Source organism: Oncorhynchus mykiss, chromosome 14 (assembly GCF_013265735.2).
Source record: "Oncorhynchus mykiss isolate Arlee chromosome 14, USDA_OmykA_1.1, whole genome shotgun sequence".
In the NCBI taxonomy this organism is placed as follows: Eukaryota; Metazoa; Chordata; class Actinopteri; order Salmoniformes; family Salmonidae; genus Oncorhynchus; species Oncorhynchus mykiss.
In genome coordinates this window covers 36023005-36040954 of record NC_048578.1, presented here as the reverse complement: position 1 = coordinate 36040954, position 17950 = coordinate 36023005, and the positions used below count along the sequence as shown (strand labels likewise).

General features: G+C 44.5%; 1 protein-coding gene across 1 annotated transcript; it reads right to left on the bottom strand.

Annotated features, from left to right (window-relative positions):
* Positions 1-5074: 5074 nt before the first annotated feature.
* On the bottom strand, positions 5075-17950 carry LOC110489195 (platelet-derived growth factor receptor-like protein). Its single transcript, XM_036943466.1, has 8 exons — positions 17503-17950; positions 16958-17118; positions 15186-15328; positions 11012-11163; positions 10576-10682; positions 9032-9218; positions 7527-7666; positions 5075-5963 (listed from the first exon to the last, which is right to left on the bottom strand). Exons 1-8 carry the CDS (start codon positions 17585-17587, stop codon positions 5730-5732), a joined length of 1209 nt encoding a protein of 402 aa, XP_036799361.1. The 5' UTR covers positions 17588-17950; the 3' UTR covers positions 5075-5729.

The window sequence follows — 17950 nt, the reverse complement described above, 5'->3', positions numbered from 1 at the left end:
AACAGGTGTAGTAGACATTACAGTGAAATGCTGAATACAACAGGTGTAGTAGACCTTACAGTGAAATGCTGAATACAACAGGTGTAGTAGACCTTACAGTGAAATGCTGAATACAACAGGTGTAGTAGACCTTACAGTGAAATGCCGAATACAACAGGTGTAGTAGACCTTACAGTGAAATGCTGAATACAACAGGTGTAGTAGACCTTACAGTGAAATGCTGAATACAACAGGTGTAGTAGACCTCACAGTAAAATGCTGAATACAACAGTTAGACCTTACAGTGAAATGCTGAATACAACAGGTGTAGTAGACCTTACAGTGAAATGCTGAACACAACAGGTGTAGTAGACCTTACAGTGAAATGCTATATACAGTAGAGAGGCTATAAACAGTAGAGAGGCTATAAACAGTAGAGAGGCTATATACAGTAGAGAGGCTATATACAGTAGAGAGGCTTTATACAGTAGAGAGGCTACATACAGTAGAGAGGCTATAAACAGTAGAGAGGCTATATACAGTAGAGAGGCTATATACAGTAGAGAGGCTATATACAGTAGAGAGGCTATAAACAGTAGAGAGGCTATAAACAGTAGAGAGGCTATATACAGTAGAGAGGCTATATACAGTAGAGAGGCTATATACAGTAGAGACGCTATATACAGTAGAGAGGCTATAAACAGTAGAGAGGCTATATACAGTAGAGAGGCTATAAACAGTAGAGAGGCTATATACAGTAGAGAGGCTACATACAGTAGAGAGGCTATATACAGTAGAGAGGCTATAAACAGTAGAGAGGCTATAAACAGTAGAGAGGCTATATACAGTAGAGAGGCTATATACAGTAGAGAGGCTATATACAGTAGAGAGGCTATATACAGTAGAGAGGCTACATACAGTAGAGAGGCTATATACAGTAGAGAGGCTATATACAGTAGAGAGGCTATAAACAGTAGAGAGGCTATATACAGTAGAGAGGCTATATACAGTAGAGAGGCTATATACAGTAGAGAGGCTATATACAGTAGAGAGGCTATAAACAGTAGAGAGGCTATATACAGTAGAGAGGCTATATACAGTAGAGAGGCTATAAACAGTAGAGAGGCTATATACAGTAGAGAGGTTATATACAGTAGAGAGGCTATATACAGTAGAGAGGCTATAGACAGTAGAGAGGCTCTATACAGTAGAGAGGCTCTATACAGTAGAGAGGCTATAAAAGTAGCGAGGCTACATACAGACACTGGTTAGTCAGGCTGATTGAGGTAGTGTGTACATGTAGTTATGGTTAGTCAGGCTGATTGAGGTAGTATGTACATGTAGTTATGGTTAAAGTGACTATGCATATATAATTTGTTTGGTTGTTGTTCTTCCTCCTAGATCACTGTTGAAGCAATGTAAAACATGTAGCTTACTGTACATGATAAATGGCTGATGTAAACATGTTCGTCTTAAACTATATCCTCAATGGAGATTGAAGAATCTCTATTGAATGACCTCTTAGTCCAGGAGCAGGTTCAATGAGGGTCTGGGATACAGCCAGAAAGAATAGTTCAAAACATGTTGTTAACAGAATGGATGCACTGTAAAAAAAAACAACAACAAAAAAAATACATTTTTTAGGTTCACCTCAACAACTATAAAAGTGTACCACACCTTTTGACCTTTGAACTTGTGTCTCTCTTGTTCCAGTAGCCATTACAGAGAAACTGACACTTTTACTGAGGGACAAAATGGCCTCTGGGTCCTTCTTCCAAGAAGATGATTTCCCCTGTCCCGCCTGGGTCTGAGAGGCTCTGTGGTCAACACAAAGCAGAACTCAAGCTCTTCTGTCTGGAGGATGAACGGCCTGTCTGTTTGGTGTGTCGCGACTCAAGACGACACACGAGACACAAGTTCTGTCCCATAAATGAAGTTGTTCAGGACCAGGAAGTAGGACAAGAAATATTGTATAGGGTTGTGTTCGATCCGTAGCGCTGAAGATCTGCTTTATAAACGCTGCGTATAATATGACGACGCGATCTGAAATTATCTTCCAAATTTTAACGCAGATCTTCCCGCGATACTTCGGCGATACGGATTGAATCAGCCCATAGCCTATCTTAGATATTTGAAGGTAGAATCGGTAATATGTCGTCATTGTACACAGAGGGGTGAGTTACTTCCTGGATACAGAAACCAACAACAACAACAATCATTCAAATCAGCCAATGTCTGCCCCTATTGGCTCTTCCCAATGTGTCCGTGTCTCAATGTATGCAAGCATGAAGTCGCCTCAATATGTTCAATGATGTCATATTACTGAATCTACCTTTAAATTACAAGAGATTGAGTTGCTTTGACTTATTGCAATCAATATTGCTTATAACATTAATATAGTATAACTTTGCAATTCTTTGAGTTGATTTTCACTCAATTAATTTACTGAGTTAGACAGTTATGTTATGTTTTACTGTGTACCAAGAGCCGTTCATGTGTTTGTCTGATTCCAGGAGAGAGTAAAGGCTGAACTGGAGCCCTTGAAGGAGAAGCTGAGACGTTACACTGACTCCAAACTAACCTGTGGTCAAACAGAAAAATACATCACGCCAATTATACGGGATGACATTGGGATGCAGTCTGTTCATTTAGAGGTTAATACTTGATTTATGTGATATTCATAGATATTTGGTGGTGGGGGGGGGGGGGGGGGGTTCCAGACACAGGCTGCAGAGACACACAGGGAAATCAAGAAAGAGTTTCAACATCTTCATCAGCTTCTCATAAATGAAAAGGAGTCCAGGATAGACGCTCTGATAGAGGAAGAGAAGGAGAAGACTTGGATGGTAAAGGAGAATACTAAGGAGATTAGCAAAATAATCTAAACTCTTTCAGACGAGATCCAAGCTGTAGAGGAGCATCTAGAGGGGGACCATGTTACCTTTCTGCAGAGATACAAGGCCATTCTACACAAGGCCGGGTAAATGAGCTGCCTCCTGTCTCTCTTCTTCTCTCCTCTTCTTCTCTCTCTCCTCTACGCTTCTTCTCTCTCTCCGCTTCTTCTACTCTCCTGTTCTTCTCTCTCTCCTCTTCTTGTGATGTCATCACAGAGATGACATCACAGACACACTGTGCAAAAAAAAAAGAGACATATTATTCAGTCCGTATTGAGGACGTTCAACATGACATGGTGACTGAAATGTAAAGGCACCCGATCAATCAAAATGACCTTTACCTTTGTATTACGCGATCGGTAACGCTTCAGCGACAGGCTTGATATCACCCTGCATCCCACTGCTGGCTTACTTCTGAAACTAAGCAGGGTTGGTCCCTGGATGGGAGACCAGATGCTGCTTAAAGTGGTGTCGGAGGGCCAGTAGGTGGCACTCTTTCCTCTGGTCTAAAAAACACACACACACACACATATATATATATATATATATATATATATATGTGTGTGTGTGATTGGGGACATTGCCCTGTGTTGGGTGGGGTCTTTTGGATGGGATGTTAATTAAAGCGGTGTCCTGACTCTCTGTGTTCACTAAAGATCACATGGCACTTATCGTTAAAATAAGGGTGTTAACACCAGTGTCTTCGCTAAATTCCCAATCTGACCATCACGGCCACCTAATCATCCCGAGCTTCTAATTGGCTCATTCATCGTCGCTCCTGTAACTATTTCCCAGGTTGTTGCTGTAAATGAGAACGTGTTCTCAGTCAACCAGGGTAAAATAAAAATGTAATACTGCCCACAGTTACTGTTTTTATGTGGTAAAGTTACTGTATTTATGTGGTAGAGTTACTGTATTTATGGGGTAGAGTTACTGCATTTTTGTGGTAGAGCTACTGTATTTATGTGGTAGAGTTACTGTATTTATGTGGTAGAGTTACTGTGTTTATGTGGCAGAGTTACTGTATTTATGTGGTAGAGTTACTGTATTTATGTGGTAGAGTATTTATGTGGTAGAGTTACTGTATTTATGTGGTAGAGTTACCATATTTTTGTGCAAAAACATACCCATACACTGTCATTATTATACAGTACAATAACACACTGTCTGTTTCTCTGTGTTCAGATCCGGTGGTTCTGGACACCAACACGGCCCATCCAGACCTGCTGGTGTACCCCGATATGGTCCCATTCAGAACCAGAAACTCTGAGGAGAGAGAAAAGATGGAGACACCGGTTCCTGACACCTCAGAGAGGTTCAACCTCTAAGAAGGGATCCTGGGCTCTGAGGGCTTCGATTCGGGAACACACACCTGGGACGTGGAAGTCAGGAATGAATATCTCCAGAGATACGACTACATCTGTGACTGGGCCCTGGGGGTGGGGGTGGGGGTGGAGTCTGTGTCCAGGAAGGGTGTGATAGAGAAGGGAGGCTGGAGATTAGAACAACATGGAGGAGTTTATACCGTACGCTCTGTCCCCGAACCTCTCATCACCCTCTCATTGAAGCTGAGACAGGAGCCCCTGAAGATCAGCGTGACATTGGACTGGGACGGAGGAACGCTGACCTTCTCTGATCCGCATTACAACCAACTTCCTCCACACGTTCACACACACCTTCACAGAGAAAGTCTTTCCGTGTCTGAGCAGTGGGTGTGAGACCTTCACCTTGAAGATCTTGCCAGTGAAGGTCTATATAGCGGCTGAACAGCCCAGATGACACCTCTGTGTGCCATTTTTTGCATATTAAAATCTCACTATTTGGTTTGAATTTTTTTTTAAACATTTCGGAGAGTTTAATTTCAAACCCACTTTTAGCACAGATTTGAAGTTACTGAAACTATGGATTGTTAAAGATTCCCGGACTCTTTATTTGAGCCTGATACACCTGAACCATACAAACAACCGTTATGTTCAGACTGTTTGTGTTCTCTATCTCTCTGTACCACCCAATATAACATAGTCTGTGTCCCCACGAGGCTCTGGTCAAAATTAGTGCACCATATAGGGATTAGTGTGCCATTTGGGGCACTGGCTCTGTCACTCTGTCGTACACCATGGCAAAAGGATGCCTCATATGGACCTGTATTGGTCCATGACACAATCTGACCGTCAGACAATAAAAAAACGCATTACAGAAGGTTACGTGTAGTCTATGAAAACATTTCTTTATTGAGACAAACAGGAAGTAGGAAGAGAGAACACTAGAGAAACCTGTCGGCGGTGGAAAGTTGGAGAGGAGATATTCTCACAAGTACAAAATGAACACTACTTGCAATATAGAAACGCAAACCAAAGAAGGTGAAAGTCTGATGATGGTCCTTTAAATCTGCATTGATACGGGAGCATTATTCTATTCTATTTATTATGTCTATATTCTATTAATTATGTCTATCAAAATACATTCACTACAATGTAGATGCTCAGAATGCTATCTGGCTCTCTCTATCCCCCCTCCCCTCCCCCACTCCCTTTCTCTCTCTCCCCAATTTGCATTCTTCCGCCCAGCTTTCTCTTTCCCTCCGGCCCTGTGTAAACCTTCTATGCTGTGTGTGTGGTAACTACTGGCTGTTTTAATATCTAAGAGCTACTTGAGAGCTCACTCATTGAGCCCTATAGCTTCACAGTATACGTACATAGTAACGTCAGGAGTAGAATGGTCAATTAAAACAAGGTTCCACCCATAGAATTAGAACCAACTCATTCTACAGTTCCAGTTCCATCTTGATAGGCTACTTCCTTCTCCTTCGTGGCTATGCCATCCTTCTCCCATTTCTGATCTGAAGTCTATTGACTCTCAGGGTTTTTTAGGCTTGGGCTTGACTTTGACCTTATCCTTAGCAGCAGCCGCTAGCACTTTGATGGTGGTGGAGATGGTTCTGGAGCCTTGCAGGTTCTGGGCTGTGCATGTGTAAGTCCCTCCGTCCACCTCCCTCACCTCATCCACCAGGAGGACGGTCTGGGACTGCTGCCTCCCCAGATCCCCTCCGTCCGGATGAACACTGTCCTGGGTGTACAGAGGCCTGCCGATCTGCCGATCACACAACCACAACACAGACACACAACCACAACACAGACACACAACCACAGTCAGACATACAAACACAGCACAAAGAAAGAAGCAGGTTACAATTTTAGCCTCTCTGCACTGTACATAGCCTCTCTGCACTGTACGTAGCCTCTCTGTACTGTACGTGGCCTCTCTGCACTGTACGTAGCCTCTCTGCACTGTACGTTGCCTCTCTGCACTGTACATAGCCTCTCTGCACTGTACATAGCCTCTCTGTACTGTACGTAGCCTCTCTGTACTGTACGTAGCCTCTCTGCACTGTATGTAGCCTCTCTGTACTGTATGTAGCCTCTCTGTACTGTACGTAGCCTCTCTGCACTGTACGTTGCCTCTCTGCACTGTACGTAGCCTCTCTGCACTGTACGTTGCCTCAGCACAAAGAAAGAAGCAGGTTACAATTTTAGCCTCTCTGCACTGTACATAGCCTCTCTGCACTGTACGTAGCCTCTCTGTACTGTACGTAGCCTCTCTGCACTGTACGTTGCCTCTCTGCACTGTACGTAGCCTCTCTGCACTGTACGTTGCCTCTCTGCACTGTACGTAGCCTCTCTGCACTGTACATAGCCTCTCTGCACTGTATGTAGCCTCTCTGTACTGTATGTAGCCTCTCTGCACTGTACATAGCCTCTCTGTACTGTACGTAGCCTCTCTGCACTGTACGTAGCCTCTCTGTACTGTACGTGGCCTCTCTGCACTGTACGTAGCCTCTCTGCACTGTACGTTGCCTCTCTGCACTGTACGTAGCCTCTCTGCACTGTACATAGCCTCTCTGTACTGTACGTAGCCTCTCTGTACTGTACGTAGCCTCTCTGTACTGTATGTAGCCTCTTTGCACTGTACATAGCCTCTCTGTACTGTACGTAGCCTCTCTGTACTGTACGTAGCCTCTCTGCACTGTACGTTGCCTCTCTGCACTGTACGTAGCCTCTCTGCACTGTACGTTGCCTCTCTGTACTGTACGTAGCCTCTCTGCACTGTACGTAGCCTCTCTGTACTGTATGTAGCCTCTCTGTACTGTACGTAGCCTCTCTGCACTGTACGTAGCATCTCTGTACTGTACGTAGCCTCTCTGTACTGTACGTAGCCTCTCTGCACTGTACGTAGCCTCTCTGTACTGTATGTAGCCTCTCTGCACTGTACGTAGCCTCTCTGTACTGTATGTAGGTAAGTGTATAGCTAAGTGGCTAAGTGTATAGCTAAGTGTATAGCTAAGTGGCTAAGTGTATAGCTAAGTGTATGGCTAAGTGTATAGCTAAGTGGCTAAGTGTATAGCTAAGTGTATGGCTAAGTGTATAGCTAAGTGTATGGCTAAGTGTATAGCTAAGTGGCTAAGTGTATAGCTAAGTGGCTAAGTGTATGGCTAAGTGTATAGCTAAGTGGCTAAGTGTATAGCTTCTGTCAAGAGGTTTCACATCATATAACAGGAGGTAGAGTATTGCACTTGTCCTGTAATCCTACTCTAGCTATTGATATGATAAATGATTGACCTCAAGCATGGCAGACCCAGTTAGCACAATGACATACCTGTTGCCCAGGGTACTCCCAGGTGAAGTCTATGACCACGTCCTGTTCTCCAATCACAGTACAGGTGACCTGTAGGTTCTGACCAATGGCCACAGAGTTGGAGGACGCCTGGATCACTGGGGTCGGGGGCGCCACAGGGTCTGACAGCAGGGGACAACACAGATAGCCATAAGACTCCTGAACAGCTAATAAAATGGCTTCCCAGACTATTTGCATTGACCCCCCCCCCCCCCCCCCCCCCCCCTCCACATTGAGTCTGTACTGGTGCCCCCTGTATATAGCCTCCACATTGACTCTGTACCGGTACCCCCTGTATATAGCCTCCACATTGACTCTGTACCGGTACCCCTGTATATAGCCTCCACATTGACTCTGTACCGATACCCCCTGTATATAGCCTCCACATTGACTCTGTACCGGTACCCCCTGTATATAGCCTCCACATTGACTCTGTACCGTAACACCCTGTATATAGCCTCCACATTGACTCTGTACCAGTACCCCCTGTACATAGCCTCCACATTGACTCTGTACCGGTACCCTCTGTATATAGTCTCCACATTGACTCTGTACCGGTACCACCTGTATATAGCCTCCACATTGACTCTGTACCGATACCCCCTGTATATAGTCTCCACATTGACTCTGTACTGGTACCCCTGTATATAGCCTCCACATTGACTCTGTACCGATACCCCCTGTATATAGCCTCCACATTGACTCTGTACCGGTACCCCTGTATATAGCTTCCACATTGACTCTGTACCGGTACCCCATGTATATAGTCTCCACATTGACTCTGTACCGGTACCCCCTGTATGTAGCCTCCACATTGACTCTGTACCGGTACCCCCTGTATGTAGCCTCCACATTGACTCTGTACCGGTACCCCCTGTATATAGTCTCCACATTGACTCTGTACCGGTACCCCCTGTATGTAGCCTCCACATTGACTCTGTACCGGTACCCCTGTATATAGCTTCCACATTGACTCTGTACCGGTACCCCATGTATATAGTCTCCACATTGACTCTGTACCGGTACCCCCTGTATATAGCCTCCACATTGACTCTGTACCGGTACCCCCTGTATATAGTCTCCACATTGACTCTGTACCGGTACCCCCTGTATATAGCCTCCACATTGACTCTGTACCGGTACCCCCTGTATATAGCCCTGCTATTGTTATTTACTGCTGCTCTTTAATTATTTGTTGTTATCTCTTTTTTTTGGGGGGGGGGGTGGGGGGGGGGTATTTTCTTAAAACTGCATTGTTGGTTAAGGGTTAGTAAATACGCATTTCACTGTAAGGTGAAACACCTGTTCTATTCAGTGCGTGTGACTAATACAATTCTATTTAATATACAACAGTCAATATGTCTGCCAGTCCACCCATCAAGGAACGTTGACAAGGAATGTCCGCACTGGTCATTTGAACTCTATGAGTCGGCTACGCCCTGGAGAAGAGGCTAGCTGTTGTTTAAGGTACGAATCCACGGACTTACAGTTGACGTATATGAGCATGTACTTGATGGAGCTCTGCCTGAGGTTTCCAAGGCTGGCAACGCAGTACAGCTCCCCGGCATGGTGCAGCTTGGGCCGGTGGATAGTGAATCCCTGTTTAACGTTAAACGTGATCTCCGCTCCGTCCACCGCCACCTCTACCGGGGGAAACTCCCGGTGCAGAGACACCTAAGGATGACCAGGTGCGTTAATTATTTTAGAGTGAGTGGATACCATATTCTTGACTATAGTGTCCATATTAGGCAGTGGTGGGAAAAAGTATCCAATCGTCAGACTTAAGTAAAAGAAACCTTAGTAGAAAATGACCTAAAAGTAAAAGTCACCCAGTAAAATACTACTTGAGTAAAAGTCAAAAAGTATTTGGTTTTAAATATACTTAAGTTTCAAACGTAAATAAAATCACTAAAATAGACTTAACTATAAAAAGTTCAGGGTTCAGGGTCTTAAACAAAACAACAACTACTTTGAAACAAAAGTATTACACCTCACACACATGGTTATAGGCACACACAAGAAGAAGACACCAGTACCATGTCAGATATAGAGATGAAATGTATTACATTTTGAGTTTACATCCCAATATTACATTTTATATACATCACAGATGACTGAAATATAACAAAAACCATTTGACATAGAAACAGTGGATTTTCGCATTTAAACAAATTAATAATGTTTATTAATTCTGAAAAATGTGAATCCACCCATGAGGCCTCGAGGTCATTTGACTACTACGGGAGGCGTAAAGGAAAGACAGCGGTCATGACAACGTCACAAAACACCACAGTGACGGGGTGTAAAGAACTGAACTAAATAGTGTGCGATGACGACATACAGGTGTGTGAACAGGTGATCACAATTCAGGTGATTGGGATCTGGAGTGTGAGCTGGAAGCAGGCGGTACAAAAATAAACAGTTGTTAATTAATTAATTTCCTGATATGTTTGTCTGATTCCCATGCTCCTCGCCTTGATGTAAAGAACCTCCTCTCTGGGCCTCCAGTGTGTTGCAGCGGTCTAAGGCACTGCATCTCAGTGTTAGAGGCGTCACTACAGACCCTGGTTTGATCCCGGGCTGTATCACAACCGGCTGTGATTGGGAGTCCCATAGGGTGGCGCGCACAATTGGCCCAGCGTCGTCCGGGTTAGGGTTTGGCCGGGATAGGCCATCATTGTAAATAAGAATTTGTTCTTAACTGACTTGCCTAGTTAAATAAAAACCTGTGTTATGTTTAGCTCAGTCCCGAGGACCTTACCTGGCGTGTAGACCCGGTAGTATAGTACAGCTACAGCAATAGGATTTTTCTGTATTTCCCCACATAAATTGTAGCACATTATGAGAAAATAGTCAAATAGGATAGGCACTATGTGCTTATGACAAGGCTTGTAATGCATTATAACTGTGTCCCAATGCATTATAAACCTCTATAACTGTTAAGTTAAAAAAATGAAAAGGAAAAATGTACTTTCAAAGAGGTAATTCTGTATTATCTTATCTAATCCCACCAGATCTGTTCTGAACTCACCTTGGCGTCAGGTGATGTCACCTGACAGGGGAGGACTGTTGGCCAATTGGTCCTCAGCTGGATGACCTCATAGTAGGAGGAAGAGGGGACAAACAGCTCCTGTGGGTCTGGGGGGAGGGGCAGACAACTGTTATACTGTGCGGCTCATATGATGCCCTATTTCCTATATATTGCACTATTTTTTTAACAGAACCATATGGGTCCCTGATCAAACGTACCGCACTATATAGGGAACAGGGTGCTATTTGGGACCTGGTCCTGGACACTGGCTTATGTCAGTTCATCCTAATTCCAACCCCAATGTAAATGCATTTCTTTGGACAAAGAATGGGTATTTTGGCCCTGGTCAAATGTAGTGCACTACATGGAAACTAGGGTGCCTTATGGGGCGTAGCCATGGTAACAACTCCTATGTCAGGAGGCCGGGACTTAGTACCAGGGAAGAAGACAAAGACTTTGACAGCCTTGTCGTACACCTTCCTGCAGTCCCTGTCTTCACAGTACATGGGGAAGCAGGTGTATTCTCCAGTGTCCGCTCCTGTAGAGTTGGATAGGGTCAGGGTGCCATACCGGACATGCTGCACCGTCCTGTACGAACACAAAGAAACAAGAGTCCCTCACACCAGAGCCACACAGGACTACATACAGCATCTCTTTACAAACAAAGAGATGAGAAATGAGTCCCTCACACCAGAGCCACACAGGCCTACATACAGCATCTCTTTACAAACAAAGAGATGAGAAATGAGTCCCTCACACCAGAGCCACACAGGCCTACATACAGCATCTCTTTACAAACAAAGAGATGAGAAATGAGTCCCTCACACCAGAGCCACACAGGCCTACATACAGCATCTCTTTACAAACAAAGAGATGAGAAATGAGTCCCTCACACCAGAGCCACACAGGCCTACATACAGCATCTCTTTACAAACAAAGAGATGAGAAATGAGTCCCTCACACCAGAGCCACACAGGCCTACATACAGCATCTCTATACAAACAAAGAGATGAGAAATGAGTCCCTCACACCAGAGCCACACAGGCCTACATACAGCATCTCTATACAAACAAAGAGATGAGAAATGAGTCCCTCACACCAGAGCCACACAGGCCTACATACAGCATCTCTTTACAAACAAAGAGATTAGAAATGAGTCCCTCACACCAGAGCCACACAGGCCTACATACAGCATCTCTATACAAACAAAGAGATGAGAAATGAGTCCCTCACACCAGAGCCACACAGGCCTACATACAGCATCTCTTTACAAACAAAGAGATTAGAAATGAGTCCCTCACACCAGAGCCACACAGGCCTACATACAGCATATCTTTACAAACAAAGAGATGAGAAATGAGTCCCTCACACCAGAGCCACACAGGCCTACATACAGCATCTCTTTACAAACAAAGAGATTAGAAATGAGTCCCTCACACCAGAGCCACACAGGCCTACATACAGCATCTCTTTACAAACAAAGAGATGAGAAATGAGTCCCTCACACCAGAGCCACACAGGCCTACATACAGCATCTCTATACAAACAAAGAGATGAGAAATGAGTCCCTCACACCAGAGCCACACAGGCCTACATACAGCATCTCTTTACAAACAAAGAGATGAGAAATGAGTCCCTCACACCAGAGCCACACAGGCCTACATACAGCATCTCTTTACAAACAAAGAGATGAGAAATGAGTCCCTCACACCAGAGCCACACAGGCCTACATACAGCATCTCTTTACAAACAAAGAGATTAGAAATGAGTCCCTCACACCAGAGCCACACAGGCCTACATACAGCATCTCTTTACAAACAAAGAGATGAGAAATGAGTCCCTCACACCAGAGCCACACAGGCCTACATACAGCATCTCTTTACAAACAAAGAGATTAGAAATGAGTCCCTCACACCAGAGCCACACAGGCCTACATACAGCATCTCTTTACAAACAAAGAGATGAGAAATGAGTCCCTCACACCAGAGCCACACAGGCCTACATACAGCATCTCTTTACAAACAAAGAGATGAGAAATGAGTCCCTCACACCAGAGCCACACAGGCCTACATACAGCATCTCTTTACAAACAAAGAGATGAGAAATGAGTCCCTCACACCAGAGCCACACAGGCCTACATACAGCATCTCTTTACAAACAAAGAGATGAGAAATGAGTCCCTCACACCAGAGCCACACAGGCCTACATACAGCATCTCTTTACAAACAAAGAGATGAGAAATGAGTCCCTCACACCAGAGCCACACAGGCCTACATACAGCATCTCTTTACAAACAAAGAGATGAGAAATGAGTCCCTCACACCAGAGCCACACAGGCCTACATACAGCATCTCTTTACAAACAAAGAGATGAGAAATGAGTCCCTCACACCAGAGCCACACAGGCCTACATACAGCATCTCTATACAAACAAAGAGATGAGAAATGAGTCCCTCACACCAGAGCCACACAGGCCTACATACAGCATCTCTTTACAAACAAAGAGATGAGAAATGAGTCCCTCACACCAGAGCCACACAGGCCTACATACAGCATCTCTTTACAAACAAAGAGATGAGAAATGAGTCCCTCACACCAGAGCCACACAGGCCTACATACAGCATCTCTATACAAACAAAGAGATGAGAAATGAGTCCCTCACACCAGATGCGCACAAAGATTTTTTCTTTAACGAGTCCAACGCGAAGGATACACTGCTTTCTTGGGAATGGGCCTGCTGATTCCTGCTTACAAGCAAAAACTAAAGCAGGAAGTACCAGTGACTCGCTCACTACGGAAGTGGTCAGATGACGTGAATTCTATGCTATAGAACTCTTCTGCTAGCACAGACTGGAAAATGTTCCGGGATTCATCCAACGGCATTGAGGAGCATACCACCTCAGTCATCGGCTTCATCTACAAGTGACTACAACTCAGCGTTCAACACCATAGTGCCCACAGCTCATCACTACGCTAAGGACCCTGGGACTAAACACCTCCCCCTGCAACTGGATCCTGAACTTCCAGACGGGCCACCCACAGGTGGTAAGGGTAGACAACAACATGTCTGCCATGCTGATCCTCAACACGGGGGCCCCTCAGGGGTGCGTGCTTAGTCCCCTCCTGTACTCAATTTTCACCCCGACTGCATGGTCACGCGCGACTCCAACACCATCATTAAGTTTGCTGACGACACAAGAGCTGTAGGCCTGATCACCGACAATGATAAGACAGCCTATAGAGAGGTCAGAGACCTGGCAGTGTGGTGCCAAGACAACAACTTTTCCCTCAAGGTGAGCAAGACTTAGGAGCTGATTGTGGACTACAGGAAAAGGCGGGCCGAACAGGCCCCCATTAACATCGACAGGGCTGTAGTGGAGGGGGACGAGTTTTTCAAGTTCCTTGGTGTCCACATTACGTCATGGTCCAAACACAGCAAGACAGTAGTGAAGAGGGCACGATAACACATTTTCCCCCTCAGGAGACTGAAAAGATTTGTCATGGGTCCCCAGATCTTCAAAAAGTTATACAGCTGCACCATCGAGAGCATCCTGACTGGTTGCATCATCGCCTGGGAAGGCAACTCCTCGGTCTCGTACCGCAAGGCGCCACAGAGGGCCTAGTGCATACGGCCTAGTACATCACTGGGAACAAGCTTCCTGCTATCCAGGATTTATATACTCGGCGGTGTCAGAGGAAAGCCCAAAAACTTGTCAGAGATTCCAGTCACCCAAGTCATAGCGGTACCGGAACGCTAAGTCTAGGACCAAAAGATTCCTTAACAGCTTCTACCCCCCAAGCCATAAGACTGCTGAACAATGAATCCAATAGCCACCCAGACTATTTACAATGACTCCCCCCCCCCCCCCCCCCCCCCACCCCCACCCCACACCCCTCCAATTGTTTTTATACCTCTGTCACTCACTGTTATTATCCATACATAGTCACTTCACCCCTACCTACATGTACAAAATGACCTCGACTAACCCGTACCCCCGCACACTGACTCGGTACCGGTACCCCCTGTATATAGCCTCCACACTGACTCGGTACCGGTACCCCCTGTATATAGCCTCCACACTGGCTCGGTACCGGTACCCCCTGTATATAGCCTCCACACTGACTCTGTACCGGTACCCCTGTATATAGTCTCCACATTGACTCTGTACCGGTACCCCCTGTATATTCCCTCCACATTGACTCTGTACCAGTACCCCCTGTATATAGCCTCCACATTGAATCTGTACCAGTACCGGTATAGAGTCAGTGTGGAGGCTATATACAGGGGGTACCGGCTTTTTTATTGTGTTTGACTTAAGTTATTTGGTAAATATTTTCTTAAACTCTTTCTTGAACTGAACAGTGGGTTAAGGGCTTGCAAGTCAGAATGTCACAGTAAGGTCGCATGTCACAAGTGAAGTTTGATTCGATGACTCAGCAACTAACATTGGACTATCCTGGCAAGATGTTTTAATTATCTAAGTTTTATACAGGCAAGTCAACATTGAGACAGGTCACTTTTTCTAGTGAGCCCTTGTTGCCGCGGAGGCCTGTTTCCATGGCACCCTGTCCCATCACATCATCAAGGCCCCCCCCCCCCTGGAGTCTCACCTGAGTCTCCCCTCGTCGTCCTCCTCCAGGTAAACAGGAACGCCCCACTCAACAGGGTTCCCTTTACACCTCAGCTCCAGGGTGTCACCCGACCGGATGCTCAGACTGTCGGCAACACGCTGGAACTTCCCCTTGTTCACCACCTATGGTATAAACCAGGGAGGAGAAACATGGTTACCTTTAGTGATCGTTATGTTAAAACAAAAGAGAAGCCCTCACACTGCTTTTCTCTAGTATCACTTATGTGTTGTTCAAGCTTATGTGTTGTTCAAAGCTTATGTGTTGTTCAAAGCTTATGTGTTGTTCAAAGCTTATGTGTTGTTCAAGCTTATGTGTTGTTCAAGCTTATGTGTTGTCCAAGCTTATGTGTTGTTCAAGCTTATGTGTTGTTCAAGCTTATGTGTTGTTCAAAGCTTATGTGTTGTTCAAAGCGTATGTGTTGTTCAAGCTTATGTGTTGTTCAAAGCTTATGTGTTGTCCAAGCTTATGTGTTGTTCAAGCTTATGTGTTGTTCAAGCTTATGTGTTGTTCAAAGCGTATGTGTTGTTCAAGCTTATGTGTTGTTCAAGCTTATGTGTTGTTCAAAGCTTATGTGTTGTTCAAGCTTATGTGTTGTTCAAGCTTATGTGTTGTTCAAGCTTATGTGTTGTTCAAGCTTATGTGTTGTTCAAGCGTATGTGTTGTTCAAAGCTTATGTGTTGTTCAAGCTTATGTGTTGTTCAAGCTTATGTGTTGTTCAAGCTTATGTGTTGTTCAAGCTTATGTGTTGTTCAAGCTTATGTGTTGTTCAAGCGTATGTGTTGTTCAAAGCTTATGTGTTGTTCAAGCTTATGTGTTGTTCAAGCTTATGTGTTGTTCAAGCTTATGTGTTGTTCAAGCTTATGTGTTGTTCAAGCTTATGTGTTGTTCAAAGCTTATGTGTTGTTCAAGCTTATGTGTTGTTCAAGCTTATGTGTTGTTCAAGCTTATGTGTTGTTCAAGCTTATGTGTTGTTCAAAGCTTATGTGTTGTTCAAAGCTTATGTGTTGTTCAAAGCTTATGTGTTGTTCAAGCTTATGTGTTGTTCAAGCGTATGTGTTGTTCAAGCTTATGTGTTGTTCAAAGCTTATGTGTTGTTCAAAGCTTATGTGTTGTTCAAAGCTTATGTGTTGTTCAAGCTTATGTGTTGTTCAAGCTTATGTGTTGTTCAAGCTTATGTGTTGTTCAAAGCTTATGTGTTGTTCAAGCTTATGTGTTGTTCAAAGCTTATGTGTTGTTCAAGCTTATGTGTTGTTCAAGCTTATGTGTTGTTCAAGCTTATGTGTTGTTCAAGCTTATGTGTTGTTCAAGCTTATGTGTTGTTCAAAGCTTATGTGTTGTTCAAAGCTTATGTGTTGTTCAAAGCTTATGTGTTGTTCAAGCGTATGTGTTGTTCAAGCTAATGTGTTGTTCAAGCTTATGTGTTGTTCAAGCTTATGTGTTGTTCAAAGCTTATGTGTTGTTCAAAGCTTATGTGTTGTTCAAGCTTATGTGTTGTTCAAGCTTCGTCAGAGAATGTTTGTAATTGGTAATTATTAGTAGACATTTGCTCCACCAACATCTGTTGATTGTGTCAAATATCTCAAACATGCAAGTGTTTTTTTGATTTGTGTTCATAATGCTTATCTTTAATGGACACTATGTATATGTAGAGATTTTTATGAAGATGCCAATCTGTCATGGCAGCTTGAAGATTATGAAAACACAAAACAAGGCATTCTCTCGCGAATTATTTGAAATGTCTTCAACCTTACCTGTGTCAGGTGAACAGGTGGGGGAGACGGTGTTGCTTTAGCCCTGGGTTTGGGTTTGGTTGTGGCTTTACCTGCTCCCCTCACTGGTTTACCCTTACTGGATTTGGGCTTACGGTCTGGCGGGGTGGTCCGTCCCTCCTGCTCATCCTGCTGGCACTGTCCTGCAAAGCAAGTGTCCAATATTGAATTTCTATTCTTTGAAATACACTTAACCATAGTCACAGTATGTTCCAGGTCAATGGAACAAATAAACACATGAAGAGTCTAATGTTGATTTGATGTTAGATTAAAACATTGCAGTATGCCATTGGTAACCATACTTGGGCAATAACAGGAAGTTCCTCCAAAAGGAATTTACTACACAGACAGACAGCATGAGGTGAAATCAAAGTAAATGTAACTAACTCAAGAAATGCCATCAAAGTTCACAATAAGTCAGAGTAATGCAACCATCTACTAATCTCCTCCTGCACCTCACTAGCCTAGTGTATGTTTAGGAATGCACATGATCCACAGCCACACAGAGAGGAAATAAAGTCACTTACCAAACTCCAGGATTAACCCACAGATGAGGAGAGCCCCCAATAATACCAGCCGCCACTTCTCCCCTGATCCGTTTACTGCCACCATGGCTCCTGTGATGTACAGACCAATGAACCCACCGACTGACTGACCGCAGGATTAACAGTTCACAAGGTTCACAACCACAGTACAACAGGGAACGCAACAAGGAGTGAAAGACATGAAAATGAAAGAAGGGGGTAGAGAGAGAAGGAGGGAGGGAGGGAGGGAGAAGGAGGTTTGCTGCGTGACTGCGAAATGAGTGGTCAGTTGTTTAGCCAAATCACACACATTCCTCTACTGACCAAAAGAGAATGAAAGAAAGAAATAGAGAGAGGGAGAAGTAGAGAGAGAGAGAGAGAGAGAGCAAGGGAAAGAGGGAGAGAGTGAGAAGTTGAGAGGGAGCGAGAGAGGCCGATAGAGGGAGAGAGC

Bases quoted from the DNA above. Each gene is read 5' to 3' on its own strand.
- LOC110489195 (XM_036943466.1), bottom strand. From the start codon at position 17,587: ATGGTGGCAGTAAACGGATCAGGGGAGAAGTGGCGGCTGGTATTATTG. The intron at 15,329-16,957 runs GTAAGGTTGAAG...TTTATACCATAG, and splicing joins CACCTGTTCACCTGACACAG to GTGGTGAACAAGGGGAAGTT. The intron at 5,964-7,526 runs GTATGTCATTGT...TGTGATCGGCAG, and splicing joins GGGAGTACCCTGGGCAACAG to ATCGGCAGGCCTCTGTACAC.